This window comes from Macaca nemestrina, chromosome 10 (assembly GCF_043159975.1).
Source record: "Macaca nemestrina isolate mMacNem1 chromosome 10, mMacNem.hap1, whole genome shotgun sequence".
NCBI classification, from domain to species: domain Eukaryota; kingdom Metazoa; phylum Chordata; class Mammalia; order Primates; family Cercopithecidae; genus Macaca; species Macaca nemestrina.
In genome coordinates this window covers 20,110,582-20,128,254 of record NC_092134.1, presented here as the reverse complement: position 1 = coordinate 20,128,254, position 17,673 = coordinate 20,110,582, and the positions used below count along the sequence as shown (strand labels likewise).

Sequence of the window (17,673 nt, the reverse complement as noted above, 5' to 3'; positions counted from 1 at the left end):
CCCACTCAGGGACCGCCAGTACCACACTAATAAAGATCACTAATGCTGGGGACCGCCAGCAGCACAGCAGTAAATATCATAATGTCGGGGACCCCCAGCACCACAGTAATAAAGATCACTAATGCTTGTGGAGCACATGCATGACTCAGTTAACGGAGTAGAGGTCATGAGCTCCACCTCTCAGGTGACAATATTCTCACCAGCTGAATAAGGGACATTTTAGAAGTAGTGTGTGCATTAAGTAGAAGAACATAGGATCAATATTTTGAGTTTTTTAATCTTAAAAAAAATCTGATTATGCCAGGCGCGGTGGTTCACGCCTGTAATCCCAGCACTTTGGAAGACCAAGGTAGGAGGATTGCTTGAGCCCAGGAGTTTGAGACCAGCCTGGGCAATGTGGCAAAACCCTGTCTCTGCTAAAAATGCAAAAACTTAGCTGGGGGTGGTGGTGTGTACCTATAGTCCCAGCTACTCTGGAGGCTGAGGTGGAAGAATTACCTGAGCCCGGGAAGTTGACATTGCAGTGAGCCGTGGTCATACCACTGCACCCCAGCCTGGGTGACAGAGTAAAACCCTGTCTTGAAAAAAAAAAAAAAAAAAAAAAAAAAAAAAAAAAAAAAAAAAACAAGAAAACAACTTAACCACTAAGGAACAGAAGTTTTAGCAACTTTGTCCATCAATAGTGGCAGAGCTAACATTTGAACCTAGGGAGCTTAGCATCAGAGTCCTGGCCATAACCCCTATACTACATAGCCTGAAGACCTAAGGACGTGTGTGTAAGGCTTTGAGCTCAGCCACCGAGCTCCTGAGCAGTCGTAGCCCCAGGGTGAGTGGCAGTCAGCATGAACCTAGCCCCCAGACAAGGCTCCAGGTAGCCAAAGGCGGCCGTCGGAGGGTCAGAGTCCTCGGGCTTTGCTCACCGGGTGCGGCCCAGGTCCATCTTGCAGGGATCCAGCTCCATGTACTTCTTCTCCTCAAAGACGCGGCTAATCATGGGCTTCAGGACCTCGTGCAGGTAGGGCATGCCCACGAGCTGGGGGCAGGGGGCACCACACGGGGTGGGGCTGAGGGCGAGGCCAGGGCATGCCCATGAGCTGGGTGCAGGGGGGGCCATGCAGGAAGAGGTTCAGAGAGAGGCCAGGGCTGGGGTGGGGGACACACCCGGGTGCAACTCAGGGCGAGGCCGGGCACCAGCCACCAGCACTGCAGCTCAGCTGCTCAGCCTCTGAAGCCAGCCAAGTGAGGGAGCCAGGTAGGCACTGGGAAGGAGGTTCCCGAGGAAGCTGTGCCCGGTCCCCCAGGCCTTCACCTACTCACCTTCATAAACTGTTCCATCGACTTGGATGCCAGGGAGTTAGAACGGAAGAGGGTGTTGGGGTCCACTGGGAGGACAGGAGGAAGTGTTTGCTGGGATTTAGGGAGCTAGACCTAGCTCACCCCACTCACCCAAGGTGGGGGTCATGATTCTTCCAGCCCCAAGAATCAGGAAGACCCAAAACATCAATCCCATTCACAGTACAGAGGCCCAGAGTAGTTAAGTGAACTGCCTGAGGTTACACAGCTCACAAGTAGCAAAACCAGGGCCTGAGCCGCAACTGGGCTCCCAACTGTCTGGGGTGCACAGCACAGGGACCCACAGAAAAAGGAGCCCTTTCCCTCTGCCTGATGCTTCCCCTTTTCTCCCCAGGAACCCTCCTGCAAGCCCACCATTGAGGGCGGTGATGTCAGGGATTGTGCAGGCAACTCACTGGTCCGAGCCACCTCACGCCGGGTAAGATAGTCCAGAAAGGGTCCAGCCAGTCCCCGGCCAAGAAAGAGTTTCACCAGCTTGGTGGCAAGGTCCTGGCGGCAGTCCCCCAAGGTCAGCTCTTCCAGCAAGGCCAGGGGGCTAGCAGTGTCCTCCTGGATGGGGGCGGGAGACAAAGGTGACCTCGGCCCCTGGGACCCCAAAGCAGATGAGCCTAGATAGGGCTCCGTGAGGCAGGGGGAGGCCAGGATCCAGACCCCTGGCACTCCCCTGGTAGCACTGCATTGCTACGCACCCACCTCTGCTGGCCCCAGCACAGACTCCATGAGCAGCTCCACGAGAGGCTGGTAGCACTGGGAGGGCAGGACGCGGTCCTCGATCAGGCGTACCTTCACTCGTAGGGCACCCAGGTTTCTCCTGTCCAGGATCAGATCATAAGAAAATGAAAGGTCTGGCCGAATGTGATGGCTCACGCCTGTAATCCTAACATTTTGGGAGGCTGAGGTGGGCAGATCACTTGAGGTCAGGAGTTTGTGACCAGCCTCTCCAACATGGTGAAACCCCATCTCTACTAAAAATACAAAAATTAGCCAGGTGTGGTGACACATGCCTGTAGTCCCAGCTACTCAGGAGGCTGAGGCAGGAGAATCACTTGAACCTGGCAGGCAGAGGTTGAGATCGTGCTGCTGCACTCCACCAGCCTGCATGACAGAGCGATACTCTGTCTAAAAAAATAAAAAAGAAAGAAAGAAAAGAAAATGAAAGATGCTCTTATGGGAGAGCGCATGGGCAGGTGTGGAGAGCCAAGAGAGGCCAATGGGAACATATGGGAGGAGGGTGGGAGTTTGCAAAACAAGACAGGTGTAGGCAGGTATAGACAAGTGTGGACAGGTGTGAACAGGGGTAGGCAGGTGTGAACAGGCATAAATAGGAATGTATACAAACAACGTAAACAGGTGTGGCCAGAGTGGATAGATGTGGCCGGTGTGCACAAATATGTAAAGGATGTGTGGACAAGTGAAGATGAGTGTCAACAGTGTGAACAAGCGTGGACAGGTGTGAATAGGGGAGGCCAGTATAAACAGGTGTGAACTGATATTGATGGGTATAGACAGGACAGGCAAGTGGAGATGGTATAAATAAGTGTGTTCAAGAATGAACAGTATGGACAGGTGTGGAAGGACCCAAAGTTCTGAATATATATCAAGTGCGTGCCAACGTGTTTGCACATGGACAGGTGAATGGGTGTAAAGTGAAATCCTGTGGACTTACGTAAACACCTTGAGAGATATTCCATAGACGGTTGTTAAATGGATGAATGCATGAATGAAGTGGCACAGCAATAATGCATGGGCTGGCATGGGCTCTGCCCACAAGCTATGGATGCTGCCCGACATGGCTCCAGCCTGGCCGCCTCCCTCTGCACCCACATTTACCCAGAATCCTCCTCGGCTCTGGGAAAGGGCAGGAGGCGGAACCAGCCGTTGGGTGGCTTCTGCTGGAGGGTCTTCGGAGAGAACTCCACCTTTTGGGAGAGACACACAGACCCTCAGCCAGGTCATGGCCTGCCCTGCCGGGCTCAGGTCTCACCTAGCCCTGGAAGAACAGACTGCCCACCCACAGAGGGGCAGAATGGCCTGCCAGGGGCCCCCTCCTTCTCTCCTACAAGTCCCAAATTATTAGCTCCTGCCAGGACACTGAGGGCTTCCAAGTTGAGGAAACTGAGGCTCAGAGACATGGAGTGATTTGCCCAAGGTCACACGGCTGCTAGAGATAGCATGTGTGGACTGAGTGTATTTTCAGCTCTGTTTAGGCACATAAATCCATCTATCAAAAGGCGTAAGGACAGCTCTGGAGGCACTCAAACCCCACCCTCTCTCTCTTTTTAAATAACTTTATAGAGATGTAATTCACATCCCAAACAATTCACCTTTTAAAAGTGTACAATTCAATGATTTTTAGTATATTCACAGAGTTACCGCAATTAGTTGTGCTGCTGATTCCAGAACATTGTCTATGAGCCCTAAAGAGCCCGTACTCATTACCAGTCACTTCGTGCCCCCCAGCCCCTGGCAACCACTAATCTACTTTCTGTGTCTGTAGATTTGCCTATTCTAGATATTTCATATAAATGGAATCATATGTGTTTTGCGGGGGCTGGCTTTTTCCACTTAGTGTAATGGTTCATCCATGTGCCAGTACAGTAAGTCCTGATTCATAACATATAAGAAAATCAAATGTACCATGAGCTAATTACTATAAACAAGAATTAAGGCTGGGTGGGTGGCTCATGCCTGTAATCCCAGCACTTTGGGAGGATGAGGTAGGCAGATCACTTAAGGTCAGGAGTTCAAGATCAGCCTGACCAAAATGGGAAAACCTCGTCTCCATTAAAAATACAAAAATTACTCAGATGTGGTGGTGTGCACCTGTAATCCCAGCTATTTGGGAGGCTGAGGCAAAATAGTTGCTTGGACCCAGGAGGTGGAGGTTGCAGTGAGCTGAGTTCATGCCACTGCACTCCAGCCTGGGCAATAGAGGGAGATTCCTCCTAAATAAATAAATAAATAAATAAGAGTTAAGTTCCTACAGTACACAGTATGTCATTTTGCTTAAGGCTGTAGTTTCCAAGAACCTATGGACCAGGCATGGTGGCTCACGCCTGTAATCTCAGCACTTTGGGAGGCCGAGGTGGGCAGATCACGAGGTCAAGAGATCAAGACCATCCTGGCTAATACAGTGAAACCTCATCTCTACTAAAAATACAAAAAATTAGCCAGGCATGGTGGTGGGCACCTATAGTCCCAGCTACTTGGGAGGCTGAGGCAGGAGAACAGCATGAACCCGGGAGGTGGAGGTTGCAGTGAGCCGAGGCCACGCCACTGCACTCCAGCCTGGGCAATAGAGTGAGACTCTGTCTCAAAAAAAAAAAAAAAAAAAAAAACCTATGGATGACATCAAATGAGGACTTACTGTACTTCATTCCTTTTTATGACTGAATAATATTCCATTATATCTATAGACCACATTTTGCTCATCTGTAATGGACACTTGAGTTTTTTCCATTTTGGGCTGTTATGACTAATGCTGCTATGAACAGTAGTGTTAGTGAACATAAGTTTTCATTTCTTTGGGGTACGTACCTAAGAGTAGAATTGCTAGGTCATAGAGTAACTCTATCTTTAACTATTTGAGGAGCTGTCAGGCTGTTTCCAAAGACTGGGAAACCAAGAGAAAGAAACTGAGCCCAGGACTTCTAGGAGTAGGAGTTAAGGGCGTAGGTCTGGAGTCAAAAAGATCTGAACTCAAATCTTTGCTCTGCCCTTTCTTAGCCATATGACCTTGAAAAGGCCACTTAGCCTCTCTGAGCCTCAATGTCCCCATCTGTAAAATGGGGATAGCAACAGTCCCAGCCTCATAGGGTGGCCATGAAGGTTAAGTAATGAGGCTCTGCGGGAGGGACACTCCGCACAGGGCCAGCACACAGTCATCTGTCATGCTCTCATCCCAGAATGAGAATCTGGGCCCACCCTGTGATCTTGGGTAGGTTGCTGTACCTTTGACAGCCTCGGTTTCCTCACCTATAAAACAGAGCAATGTAACTGCATCACTCCTGCCTAACCAGGGGAACCTGATGAGGCAGCTGCACATCCACCCTTCTGAGAGCCAGGAGGCTCAGCCCATCTCATCTTCCTTCCCCCTTGGAGGCACTGGGGAGCCAGGGAGGGCGTTGCAGGGAGTGAGGCTCACCATGCCCAAGAAGTCATTCTTGCCCACCATGTCCCAGTCCCAGAGCTCCACCCGCAGTGGGGACGGGGCACCTGGCATCTCCCGCAGCTCCAGCACTTCATCCCAGTGTGGGAAGCGAGTCTTCTTGATGGTCTGTGGGCGAGGGAAGTGGTCTGTGAGTGGGAGAGCTGATGGGGACCCCTGCCCCACCACCAAATGTCCCACTCCTTCCTGGTGTCATTCCCCATCACTCACTGAGGTCTCCAAGCTCTGGCTGCCCCAAAACACACGTGCAAATGGGTCAGATGTGCCAGAGATGTCTCTGGGAGCCAGGTCCCTGGGAACAGATGGGGAAAGGAGTGAGGGAACACGGCACCCGAGTTGGGCCTTGGAAAAGCTGTTAAGAGTATATCATTCCAATGTCACTGGTTTCCAAGGAAATTAACTGTTCCATTGTAGGGGTCGGTCCAGCTGGGGACACCCCTAACCATGCCCGTCCAGACCCTGTATCTTCCTGTCACTGCTCTATGAGGAGGCACTTGTATATCCCTATTTTTCAGATGAGGAAACTGAGGCACCAAGAGGTCATATCCTACATCACAAAGCCCAGCAAGTCGAAGTGCAACGGGGAAGGGGAAGAAAGAGCCTCAGATTCTCTGGAGGCCCCAGATGGGAAAGTTGATGCAAAGGTTCAAAGCCTGGCTCTGTGCTCATTGGCTAGGGGACACTAGGGAAAGTCACTTCCCCTCTCTAAGTCTTCATTTCCTCACCTGGAAAATGGGAGTAATAACAGACCAACCTCATAGAGCCAAGAGTTAGATGGGATGTTGTGTGTAAAGGGCCTAGCATAGCACCTGGCAGGTGGTAGATGATCGGTTCATTTATTCATTCAACAAACACCCATGCCCACATCTTGTCTAGGACCCAAGAGAAGGCAGGGACTCCTTGCCTTTGGTTGCCATGACAACCCAAAAGTCTTACTCCAGGCAGCTTCTCCATCCCTCCTTCTTGACGTTCCCCAAACCCAGGAACACACCACCACCCCACCCCCACACCAGGGGCTGCTTCCTTCTTCCTCCTGATCCCTTCCCACCTCTGCTCAGCATCCAAAGCCTTCTTCGGTTTCCTAGGAGCTGGCCCGGTTGCTAAGCGACAGCAATCAGTCCCTCTCATGCCTGCAAGGATCCTGCACAGCCTTGTGGCTAGGGAAGGGGCCATGGGCAAAAGTGAGCCTCTGCCCACTGCTGAGTCCCTCAGCCTGTCACCTGCCTCCCTGGTTCTCCCTCATTGAGACTCTAGGGAGCCCCAGCTGGGGCCAAAGCCAGAAGCAAAAATCTGGAGGTGGTGGAAGAGGCTCAGAGAGGGCAAGGAACGGCTTTATGGTCACACAGCAAGCTAGAAATTGGAGGTCCTCTCCGATCTGGGCAGGGATTTGCCTAAAAGTGAGAGCTGGGAAGGTGAAAAAAAAAAGGCAGAAAAACAGGATGAGAGAGGAGTGGGGGAAGGGTGGAGATATTTGAGGGAGCAAAATGACAGAGAGCTGAGGAAGGGAGAAGGAGATGGCCATGACAAATAGGCAAGAGGGAAGATGGGTGTCCCATGAGCTGGTGCACCCAGAGGGCCACCTGTGGGTTTTCCTGGACTTGCGTCCATCTTGCATCTGACTTTTCTTTGGGACAGGACCTATCTCCTTCTCACTACCCCCTCTCACATGACTTAGTGGGGGCCAATCCCTCCCTCCGCTCCAGTAATGGGCTTGTCACTCAGGCCTGACCCATTATTCAATGTAATTGGTTCAGAGACAGCATGCGCCCCAGCCTGAGCCAGTAAAACTTCATCCCAGGACACTGGTTGGAAATGGTAGGAAATAGAAGATTTTTTTCTGTTGGAGTGGCTCAGCTGGCAGGGTGCCAGACTGGAGCTGCTAGGGCCACCTCTCACCTGAGGAGAGGTTGCCTAAGAATGAAGCTAACTCAGAGACCAGCAGAGCTAAAAGACAGATTCCTAACGGCATCGTTTGAACACCTGGACCCAGCCATGCCTGAAGCTACATGTCAGTCATATAAGCCAGTAACATAGCTCTTTTGCTTAAGCCAGTATGAATTGGGTATTTGTCAGTTACAATTTAATAACTACACCTCCACACTCACCTGTCACCTGTCATCCTGAGTGTCTGGTCTGTTGCTGCTAGTCCCTGGGGACTCAACAGGATTTTGCCCCCAGGAACTTAAAACCCAGTGAGCTTGGACTGTTTGTCCACACAGGGAACCTGACTGTCAGCCCAGAAGTGCGCCAGGAGTGAGGAGGCCCCAAACGCCAGGCAGCAGGGGAGACCCAAGGGACTCCTGCTCATTCTCAGACCACCCTCCACACCACCTCCACCTTGAGCATACCTGGCCTGAAGCACATGGCATCGAAGGCAGCGGCCCCGCCCATCCTCCAGCATCTGCACTGACAGGCAGATCTCACCCTGCACTTCTGCATCTGGGTCCACTCGGCTCAAGTTAATCCAGCTGTCAATCCCTGGAAGGCACAGGCACTAATGTTTATGAAGTGCCTACCATGTACTGGGCATTGTGTTAACTTAAAAATTCAATTAACATTATTTTCATTATTATTATTATTATTATTATTATTATTATTATTATTATTATTTGAGACAGGGTCTGGTTCTGTTGCCCAGGCTGGAGTGCAGTGGCACGATCTTGGCTCACTGCAACCTCTGCCTCCTGCGCTGAAGCGATTCTCCTGCCTCACCCTCCCGACCAACTGGGACTTCAGGCGTGCACCACCATGCCTGGATAATTTTTGTGTTGTTTTTTTAAAGATGGGGTTTCACTATGTTGCCCAGGCTGGTCTCAAACTCCTAAGATCAAGCGATCCACCCACCTTGGCCTCCCAAAGTGCTGGAGTTACAGGCATGAGCCACTATGCCCTGCCTCAATTAAAATTAAAAATGTGTTAAGACCCTGGCTTCTGATATAGGTGCTGTAATTATCCCCATTTTCAGATGAGGAAAATGAGGCACAAGGAGGAAGAGTTTTGTCCATGGTCTCACAGCTAGTAAATGGCAGAGCTAGAATTTGAATGCAGGCAGTATAGTTAGTTATAGGGCCAATGCTCGTAGCCATGTGCCATCACACACTTCACCCTGGTATAGAAAGAACTTCATCATGTAATCCCAGCATACTCTCCCCTCAAAAAAATCTTGGGCATTTCTCCCTCTCTGTATTTCTCTCAACACTTTGAAGACATTGTTTCACTGACTTCTAGCTTTCCATCACCAGGCTGGAGTGCCGTGGTACAATCTCAGCTCACTACAGCCTCAGCCTCCCAGACTTAAGTGATCCTCCTGCCTCAGCCTCCCCAGTAACTTGGACTACAGATGTATACCACCAGAGCTAGCTAATTTTTTGTGTGTTTTGTAGAGGTGAGGTTTTGCCATGTTGCTCAGGCTGGTCTCAAACTCTTAAACTCAAGCCGTCTGCCTGCCTTGGCCTCCCAAAGTTCTGGGATTACAGGCAGGAGCCACCGTGCCCAGCTTTTTCTATCTATTGTAAATCTTTTTTTTTTTTTTTTTTTTTTTTTTTTTGAGACAGAGTCTGTCTCTGTCGCCCAGGCTGGAGTCCAGTGGCCGGATCTCAGCTCACTGCAAGCTCCGCCTCCCGGGTTTACGCCATTCTCCTGCCTCAGCCTCCCGAGTAGCTGGGACTACAGGCACCCGCCACCTCGCCCGGCTAGTTTTTGGTATTTTTTAGTAGAGACGAGGTTTCACCAGGTTAGCCAGGATGGTCTCGATCTCCTGACCTTGTGATCCGCCTGTCTCGGCCTCCCAAAGTGCTGGGATTACAGGCTTGAGCCACCGCGCCCGGCCTTATCTATTGTAATTCTAAGGACTATGTCTTTGATGCACTGCAGTTTCATCACAATGTGTCTAGATACAGATTTTTTAAAATCCTGCTTAGTAGAGATTGTGCTTCTTCTATTTATGGAATCATATCCTTCCTTTAGTTCTGCAAAATTCTAGATGATTGATTTTTTAAAATTATTTCCTCTTCCCAATTTTTGTTAAAATTTTTGCCTGTCTCTGATTTTTAAAATTCTATCCTTCTCGAACTCCAATTAAATAAATGTTAAACCTCCACAGTTATTTTCCATGTCTCTGAACTTCTATTTTATTTTTTCTCCTTTTCCTCTGAAACAAATTCTGAATAATTTCTCTAGACCTTGCTTCCAGTTCACTAAATCTCCCTTTAACTATGAATAATCTGATGTTTCACTCAACCACTCCATTTTTTATTTCAACAATTACACTTACCTCTAAAAGTTTTATTTGGTTCTTTTTTAAAATCTGCCTGCGTAATTACTTGTAATTTATTGCTGTTGTTGCCAACCTTTCTTGTGATTACATCTTTTATTTCTTTAAATCTGATTCTTTTTAAAAATCCTGCATATTATGATTACAGAATCTAAAGTCTTTGTGGGTCTAAATCAGATGATTATTGTTTCTGCTGACTATTGCCCATGGTGTCTCATTTCCTTGTGTGTTTGCTGATCTTTGTGAAGTCGTGTTTGTTTGAACTTACTCTGGGAAACCTAAGGAACATGCTTATCCCTAGAGAGGAGCAGGAGTTGGTTATTCTGGGACCCCCTAAGGGAGAATTCTTATGTTGATAACATCCACCTTACCCCTAGTCCAAGTTTTAGTCTCTTTATTGACTGTAGAATTGATATTGACCTTTGCTTTCAAGGAAATCCTTCATGGTTTCCTTGCTTTTTGTTTACCATTCCCTGTTAGGTTTTAGCTAATGGTTTTTGTTTTTGTTTTTGTTTTCATTTGAGATGGAGTCTCACTCTGTCACCCAGGCTGGAGTGCAATGGCCCGATCTCAGCTCACTGCAAACTCCGCCTCCCAGGTTCAAGCGATTCTTGTGTCTCAGCCTCTCGAGTAGCAAGGATTACAGGCACCTGCCACCATGCCCATCTAATTTTTGTATTTTCAGTAGACAGGGTTTTCACCATGTTGTCCAGGTTGGTCTCGAACTCCTGACCTCAAGCAATCCGCCAGCCTCGGCCTCCCAAAGTGCTGGGATTACACACGTGAGCCATCCCACCCAGCTTCATGATTTCAGATGGAAAAAATACTGAGGGATTTCCCATTCTGTAAAGAAGTTTGGCCTGGCATGGTGGCTCACACCTGTAATCCCAGAACTTTGGGAAGCCGAGGCAAGCTGATCACCTGATGTCAGGAGTTTGAGACCAGCCTGGCCAATACGGCAAAACTCTGTCTCTACGAAAATACAAAAAAAGTTAGCCAGGCGTGGTGGTGCACTCTGGAAGCTGAGGCAGGAGAATCGCTTGAACCTGGAAGGCAGAGGTTGCAGTGATCCGAGATCATGCCACTGTACTCCAGCTTGGGTGATAGAGCAAGACTCCGTCTTAAAAAAAAAAGAGAGAGAGAGAGAGAGAAGTGCAAAATGAACCTATGCTGAGGCAATATTTCACCTATCAGATACACGATCAAAAAGTTTGATAACTGGCTGGTCTGCATGCGGTAGTATTTACAACTAATCGATCACAAAAAGTTTGATAACTGTTTGCGAGAGTGTGGGGTGAGTGAATAGTTAACTCTTCCATGGAGGGTGATATAACAACAACTACCAAGTACGCAAATGTGTGTACTCTTTAATTCAACTCTAGGAATTTATCTGACTGATGGATATAACTTACATATGTGTGAAGTTTTTTTTGTACAGACTAGTTATTGTAGCATGGCTTGAACCAAGGAAAGACTATGAACTCCCTAGATGCCATCAATAGGGAACTAGCCAAATAAATAATGGTAAAGCCACACAATGGAGCACCACGATGCCATCCCAAACGAAGAATGCGGAAACTCTGACAGCACTGTTACAGAAAGATCTCAGTGATACTTAGTGAAGTAAAAAGGCAAGGTACAGGCCAGGTGGTGTGGCTCATTCCTGTAATCCCAGCACTTTGGGAGGCTGAGGCGGGTGGATCACTCGAGGTCAAGAGTTCGAGACCAGCCTGACCAACATGGTGAAACCCCATCTCTACTAAAAATACAAAAATTAGCCAGGTGTGGTGGCAGACCCCTATGATCCCAGTTACTCATGAGACTCAGACAGGAGAATTGCTTGAGCCCAGGAGGCAAAAGTTGCAGTGAGCCAAGATCACGCCATTGCACTCCAGCCTGGGTGACAGACCAAGACTCCATCTCAAAAATTAATTAATTAATTAATTAATTAATTTTAAAATTTAAAATTTAAAGGCAAGATACAGAGTAGAGTGTAAAAGGCTGCAATTTGTGTAAGTCCAGAAAAACGCGGCTTTTTTTTTTTTTGAGACGGAGTCTTGCTCTGTCGCCCAGGCTGGACTGCAGTGGCGTGATCTTGGCTCACTGCAAGCTCCGCCTCCTGTGTTCACGCCATTCTCCTGCCTCAGCCTCCCTAGTAGCTGGGATTACAGGCGCCCGCCACCACACCCAGCTAATTTTTTGTATTTTTAGTAGAGACAGAGTTTCACCTTGTTATCCAGGATGGTCTCGATTTCCTGACCTCGTGATCCGCCTGCCTTGGCCTCCCTAAGTGCTGGGATTACAGGCGTGAGCCACCACACCCAGCCAGAAAAACGCAGTATTAAGAGCACAGACTCGGCTGGGTGCAGTGGCTCACACCTGTTATCCCAGCACTTTGGGAGGCCGAGGCAGGCGGATCACTTGAGGCCAAGAGTTCAAGACCAGCCTGGTTTCACATGGTGAAACCCTGCCTCTACAAAAAATACAAAACTTAGCCAGGCGTAGTGGTGAACACCTGTAGTCCCAACTACTTGGGAGGTTGAGGTGGGAGAATCACTTGAGCCCGGGAGGTTGAGGCTGCAGTGAGCCAAGATTGCACCACTTCACAACAGCTTGGGTGACAGAATGAGACACAGTCTCACAAAAAAAAGCATAGACTCTGGAACTAGACAACTTTGGTTCAAATCCTGGCTATCTGACTTAATAATGTAATCTTGAGCAAATCATTTAACCCTCCGTGCCTCAGTTTATTCACCTATAAAGTGGGCGTTAATAATTAGACCACCTACCTCTCAGGGTTATGATGAGCCTCCCTCACTGAGTCCATACATGTAAAGAACTTAGTGTTCAGAATAATATTTATACATTTGTATTTATTACATATAAATATATGTTGTATGTTTATATTTATAGATACAGTATATAAATGTTTGCTGCTATTACTATTTTTAAATTATATTTAGTAGCGAGGGGGTCTCCCTATGTTGTCCAGGCTGCTCTCGGACTCCTGGGCTCAAGCGATCCTCCTGCCTCTGCCTCTGCTTCCTAAGGTGCTGGGATTACAGGTGTGACACACCATGCCCAGCCTGCTATTATGACTATTACTTGCTTATATATGTTTAAAATATTTCTAGAAGGACACACAAGAAGCTGACAATGTCAGGAAGGGAACAGAGTAGCTGGGGTGCTTATTGTAAAATCTGAATATTGAACTAGGCAAACAAATTAACTGCTCAAAAACTAAAGACAAGGCTGGGCATAGTGGCTCACACTTGTACTCCCAACGCTTTGGGAGGCCAAGGTGGGAGGATTGCTGGAGCCCAGGAGTTCAAGACCAACTTGGGCAACATAGCAAGACTCCATGTCTACAAGATATTTCTGAAAAAATTAGCTGGGTGTGGTGGTGTGCACCTGTAATCCCAGCTACTCAGAAGGCTGAGATGGGCGGATCGCTTGAGCCCAGAGGTTCAAGATTGCAGTGAGCTATGATAGCACCACTGCACTCCAGCCTGGGTGACAGAGCAAGACCTTGTCTCTAACAACAACAATTAAAAACAAACAAAAAGTAAAGACAAAAGCAACAAGAGAAATAAGTTTCCACTGAAGGCTCTGTGCTTCCCTGTGCCACGTGCTATGCCCCTGCAAATGCTCACCCTGGGCATGGCCCCCTCCTCCCTCTGCCCGTGCCCCTCGCCCACCTCTGGGATCAGCTGTAATCGCCTCCCTGCTCAGCGAGATCTTGCCGATGATGTCATCGTGCCTGCAGGAAGGCGGGCACGTGAGGGTCCGAGTCAGGGGTCCCTTTGCCCCACCCAGAGAGAAGTGGGGGCAGGTGTCAAGGTCTGGGTGGGAGGGCACGCCCTCAGGGGTGTGGACCCACATCCCCTCTCCCCTCAGGTGCCCAGGCTTGGGTCTGCAACCCACACATTCCAGTTTCCCCAGCCACACACCCGACGGTGTCCTCGTCCAGCACGTAGAAGGCCAGCTGTTGGAAATCCAGAGGCAGGTGCACAGTGTACTCCTCCCCCCAGAAGGGGCCCAGGCTCCTCCAGACAGTCGCTGTCCTGCGAAAGGAGGTGCAGGGGGCTGGGGGTCCTTGGGCCACACAGGAGGCAGACACCTGGAGACCCAGACACACACATACACACACACACACGGAAATCCAGACAAACACACACACTCAGAGACCCCCACACGAACCCGGCTAGAGGCCCAGACACGCACACACACCCAAGGACAGCCACTCCAAGATCCTAGATATGTACTCACCCAGGGACACTGGAGCATGTATGAATCCAGGCATAGACACACACACACACCCCAACACTCACATACCCAGAGTATCAGACATACACCAGAGATCTCAACACACACACACACAGAGGCACATACACAGAACACACACATGGTCCTACACACACACACACACACACAAGGCCCCAATACACGACTAAGGTCCCAGATACACAGAGACCAACAGACACGCACAGCGACCCGCAGAAACATATGTGCAGATATACACACACGGATTCACACTGAGACAGAGTCGCTCACAGATACATCAAGGAGGCCAGAGACAGAGACACATTTACACATAAGCAGATACACATATGCACCCTCAGAAAGTCCTAAAAATATGTGCCTTTGGGTTTGGAAATACAGACGCCAGGCACATGCAGAGAGACACACAGAAAACAGACACATTCATGAAAATAGACATATGTCAGGAACACAGAGACACACTCGGAGATCCAGAGACACACACTCACACACACAGCTTTATACAATGATATAAAGCAGATACACATAGACACACACACACACAGAGTCATACAAACACACAGTCACTGACACACACACACGATTCCATTCCTTCATTTGTTCATTCATTTACTCCACATTCACTTGGACTATGGGCCCAGCCTGTGCTGAGTTCCAGGGATCAGAGGAAGAGGTGTGAGGGTTTACCCCACAGATCCCCCTTCCACAGGCAGGCGCTGTCTCCCAGCAATTAGGACATGATGGGAGAAGTCCTGGGATTGGAGTTAGCTCAAGGGCCCCTGGTTGGGTCTTGGGGGTAGGGTCGGAGGGGATCAGGGAAGGCTTCCTGTAGAAGCTAGTCAGGCAGCGTGGGGAGAGACAACGAGGACAAGGACAAGTATTCCAGAACGCTGGAACAGCATGGGCAAAGGCCCTGTGGCAGCAATGAGTTTGGTGAGCTGAAGAATAGGAAGGTGTCTGGTGGGAATGGGGGAGGGAGAGGGGCCAGGAGACAGGAGGTGAGCAGGGGACGGAGCACTCAGGGCTTTGAAGTACACAGTGAGCAGGAGGGAGGCACAGGAGGAATGGGGACCAAGACAAGCCCAGAAGCAGGTGCACACACACAGCATCTCTGCCGTGGCGCCCCTGCAGGGGTGCTTCCCTTTACCCAGCAGAGAACAAAGATTCCGCTTTGCCCAGTAAAGACACGCCCACATTTGTGGATGCAAAGTTTGGTCCTCACACCTGTTGCTCCCTTCCTCCCTCCTTTCACCACACTGTGCCCTAAGAAAGAGTGCACATATGTGGATGCGTGCACACACATACACACACACACAGACACACACACTGCCTTCTTCCTCCAGCCCAGTGGCACCAACCTCAGATGGACCCCCAGTGCTTCCTCCCAAATACCCTCTTCCCCCAACCTGACCTTTTCCCAGTCAAATGTCTTCTGAACATTCCCCAGCTCCTGAGCTGAAAGGCTTCTTACAGCCCAGAGAGGGAGAGACAGCAGCCTGGGGTCACACAGAAAATCAATCTGTGGGGTTGGGGTGGTGTCAGGGACTGTATCAAGGCGCCAGCATGAGCACAGGGAGGACAGTGGAGGGAAGTCAGTGGAGGGAGGAGCTGCAGCTGGCCCCTCCCCCAGGCAGGCTCCCCACCCCCAGCTCTGAGCCCATCTGGACCCGAATAGGAGCATCCTGAATCCTGCCGTCTCCATAGGAACCAAGGCCTCAGCCACCCACCAGCCCACCCACCCCCATCAGGCCCCTGAGAGCTGTCCCTCGGCCTGCGGGGGTGGGAGCCAAGCAAGGCCCAACCTGATGTCCCCCTGCAAGACTCACAAACACCCCAAACATCCTCACACCCTCACATGTGTCCACACCAGTGCCTGTGTGACCAAATCGGCAGGCAATGGTGTTCACATGCGTGTGCAGGGCAGCCATGTGCACGTGCATGTACACACACACTACACTGGTACACACACTTGAGCCTGTGCCCTGCACACCCACGAGGACATAGGCACATGGTCACAGGCGCTCACACTAGCCCCGAAACATCCCCCACCCTTGCAACTCACAAGCAGGCCCAGCTGGGCAGGTGCACACACAGACACACATGCACGCACCCATGCACACAGACATCCCCAGTGCCCGCAGCACCCGGCAGGCCCGGAACCAGCCAGTCCAGTCAAGCGTGAGTTGCCCGCCCCCAGGGAGGCCACTGTAGGAGGCATAGGCTGGCAGCGCTGAGTCAGCCCCAGGGAGCCAGCAGGGACAGCATCAGGTCCAGAGGGTGAAGGCAGGGCTGGTCGGGAAGAGGAGCTGGCAGTCCCAGCTGTGCACAAATCACCCCCCTTCAGGCCTGCGAGTCCCCCTCAGGGTAAGCACCCCTTTAAATGTGAATTCTTGGTCCCAGATTCCCAGGTCTAGAAAGAGACCCCTCCCTTCCTCCTCTCCCCCCAGGCCTGGTGTCGCCACCCCTCACCTGGCCACCACCTCGTCGTCCACTTTCACTAGGCAGTAGGGGTCACTGCTCCCAGACCTGCAGAAGGAGGGGGTTCAGGGAGGAAGCAGGTTGACAGGGCAGCCATGGGTGGAGGGTCCCCGTCATGACGCAGGCAGGGGAGACGGATGCACAGAGAAGGGGACTTGCCCAGGGTCACACAGCAAGTCTAGCTCAGAAGTAGAACCTCAGGAGACCAGCAGGAGATGTCTCCACCACATCTGTGCGCTCTGGGCTTCCACCCATAGAAATGGAACCGGGAGGCCTGAGGCCAGCAGGTTCAGAGTCCTGGCCCCGAAAGCCCAATGCAGAGGCCCAGAGCATGTCAGGGGGAGCATCTTGAATGCCTGGCTTCACCACCCTCTAGCTGTGCCATCCCAGCAAGTCCCCTTCCCTCTCGGCCTCAGTTTCTCTGCTCTATAAATCAGGTGTGATGCTCACACACACACCTCCTAGGGGGCTGGAGGAACTCAAATGCGGGGCTGGATCATGGTCTGGCCCCCAGCTCTCCCCTGCAGGGGCTTTAACGCTGTGTCCCCAGCTTTTCATTTCACTGGGAGCTTCCCTGGGGAGGGGACTCCCCATTCCTCAGCCCTCCACAGGGACAGACTCAGCGGACCCTCCCTACAGGCAAAAACCAGGGAACCCAGGCCTCAAAATCAACCCTCTAAATCTCTTAAGATGTGCTGCAGCCCCTTAAGTAGCTGTGAGTCATCTGCCAATTCAGGCCAGCTCCATCCCCCCTTCATAATAACAGTCACCTGCAAATCCCAAGCTGTATAACAGGCCCCTCATTTCCTCCTCCATCCCATCACACAGGCCTCCTTTGTCTTTCATCAGGCCCCGGGCCAGCCTCAGGGCCTTTGCACCTGCTGTTCCCTTTGCCTAAGACACTTAGCCCTGATACTACCATGGCTGGTTCCTTCCTGCCATTCAAGTCTCAGTCCAAAGTCACCTCCTCGAGAGGCTGTCCCTGGCCACCACTGTCCTGTCTAAAATGACCTCTACCTAAAATCATCTTCTTTCTTCTTTTTTTTTTTTTTTTTTTTTTTTTTTTTTTTTTTTTTGAGACAGAGTCTTACCCTGTCACCCAGGCTGGAGTACGGTGGCG

The 17,673-nt window shown here is 50.4% G+C and overlaps 1 protein-coding gene across 8 annotated transcripts in view; it reads right to left on the bottom strand.

Annotated features, from left to right (window-relative positions):
- The window catches only part of LOC105493378 (RAS protein activator like 1), a 51,394-nt gene that overhangs the window by 17,176 nt on the left and 16,545 nt on the right, over positions 1-17,673 (bottom strand). For all 8 annotated transcript variants that reach the window (XM_071071018.1, XM_071071020.1, XM_071071019.1 and 5 more), the window contains 11 exons: positions 16,545-16,601; positions 13,745-13,858; positions 13,493-13,554; positions 7,870-7,999; positions 5,732-5,813; positions 5,498-5,629; positions 3,184-3,272; positions 2,047-2,164; positions 1,749-1,902; positions 1,318-1,382; positions 921-1,033 (listed from right to left, as the gene is read on the bottom strand). In XM_071071018.1, coding sequence (XP_070927119.1) covers positions 921-1,033; positions 1,318-1,382; positions 1,749-1,902; positions 2,047-2,164; positions 3,184-3,272; positions 5,498-5,629; positions 5,732-5,813; positions 7,870-7,999; positions 13,493-13,554; positions 13,745-13,858; positions 16,545-16,601 — 1,116 coding nt within the window. The remainder of the gene's footprint in view (positions 1-920; positions 1,034-1,317; positions 1,383-1,748; positions 1,903-2,046; positions 2,165-3,183; positions 3,273-5,497; positions 5,630-5,731; positions 5,814-7,869; positions 8,000-13,492; positions 13,555-13,744; positions 13,859-16,544; positions 16,602-17,673) is intronic.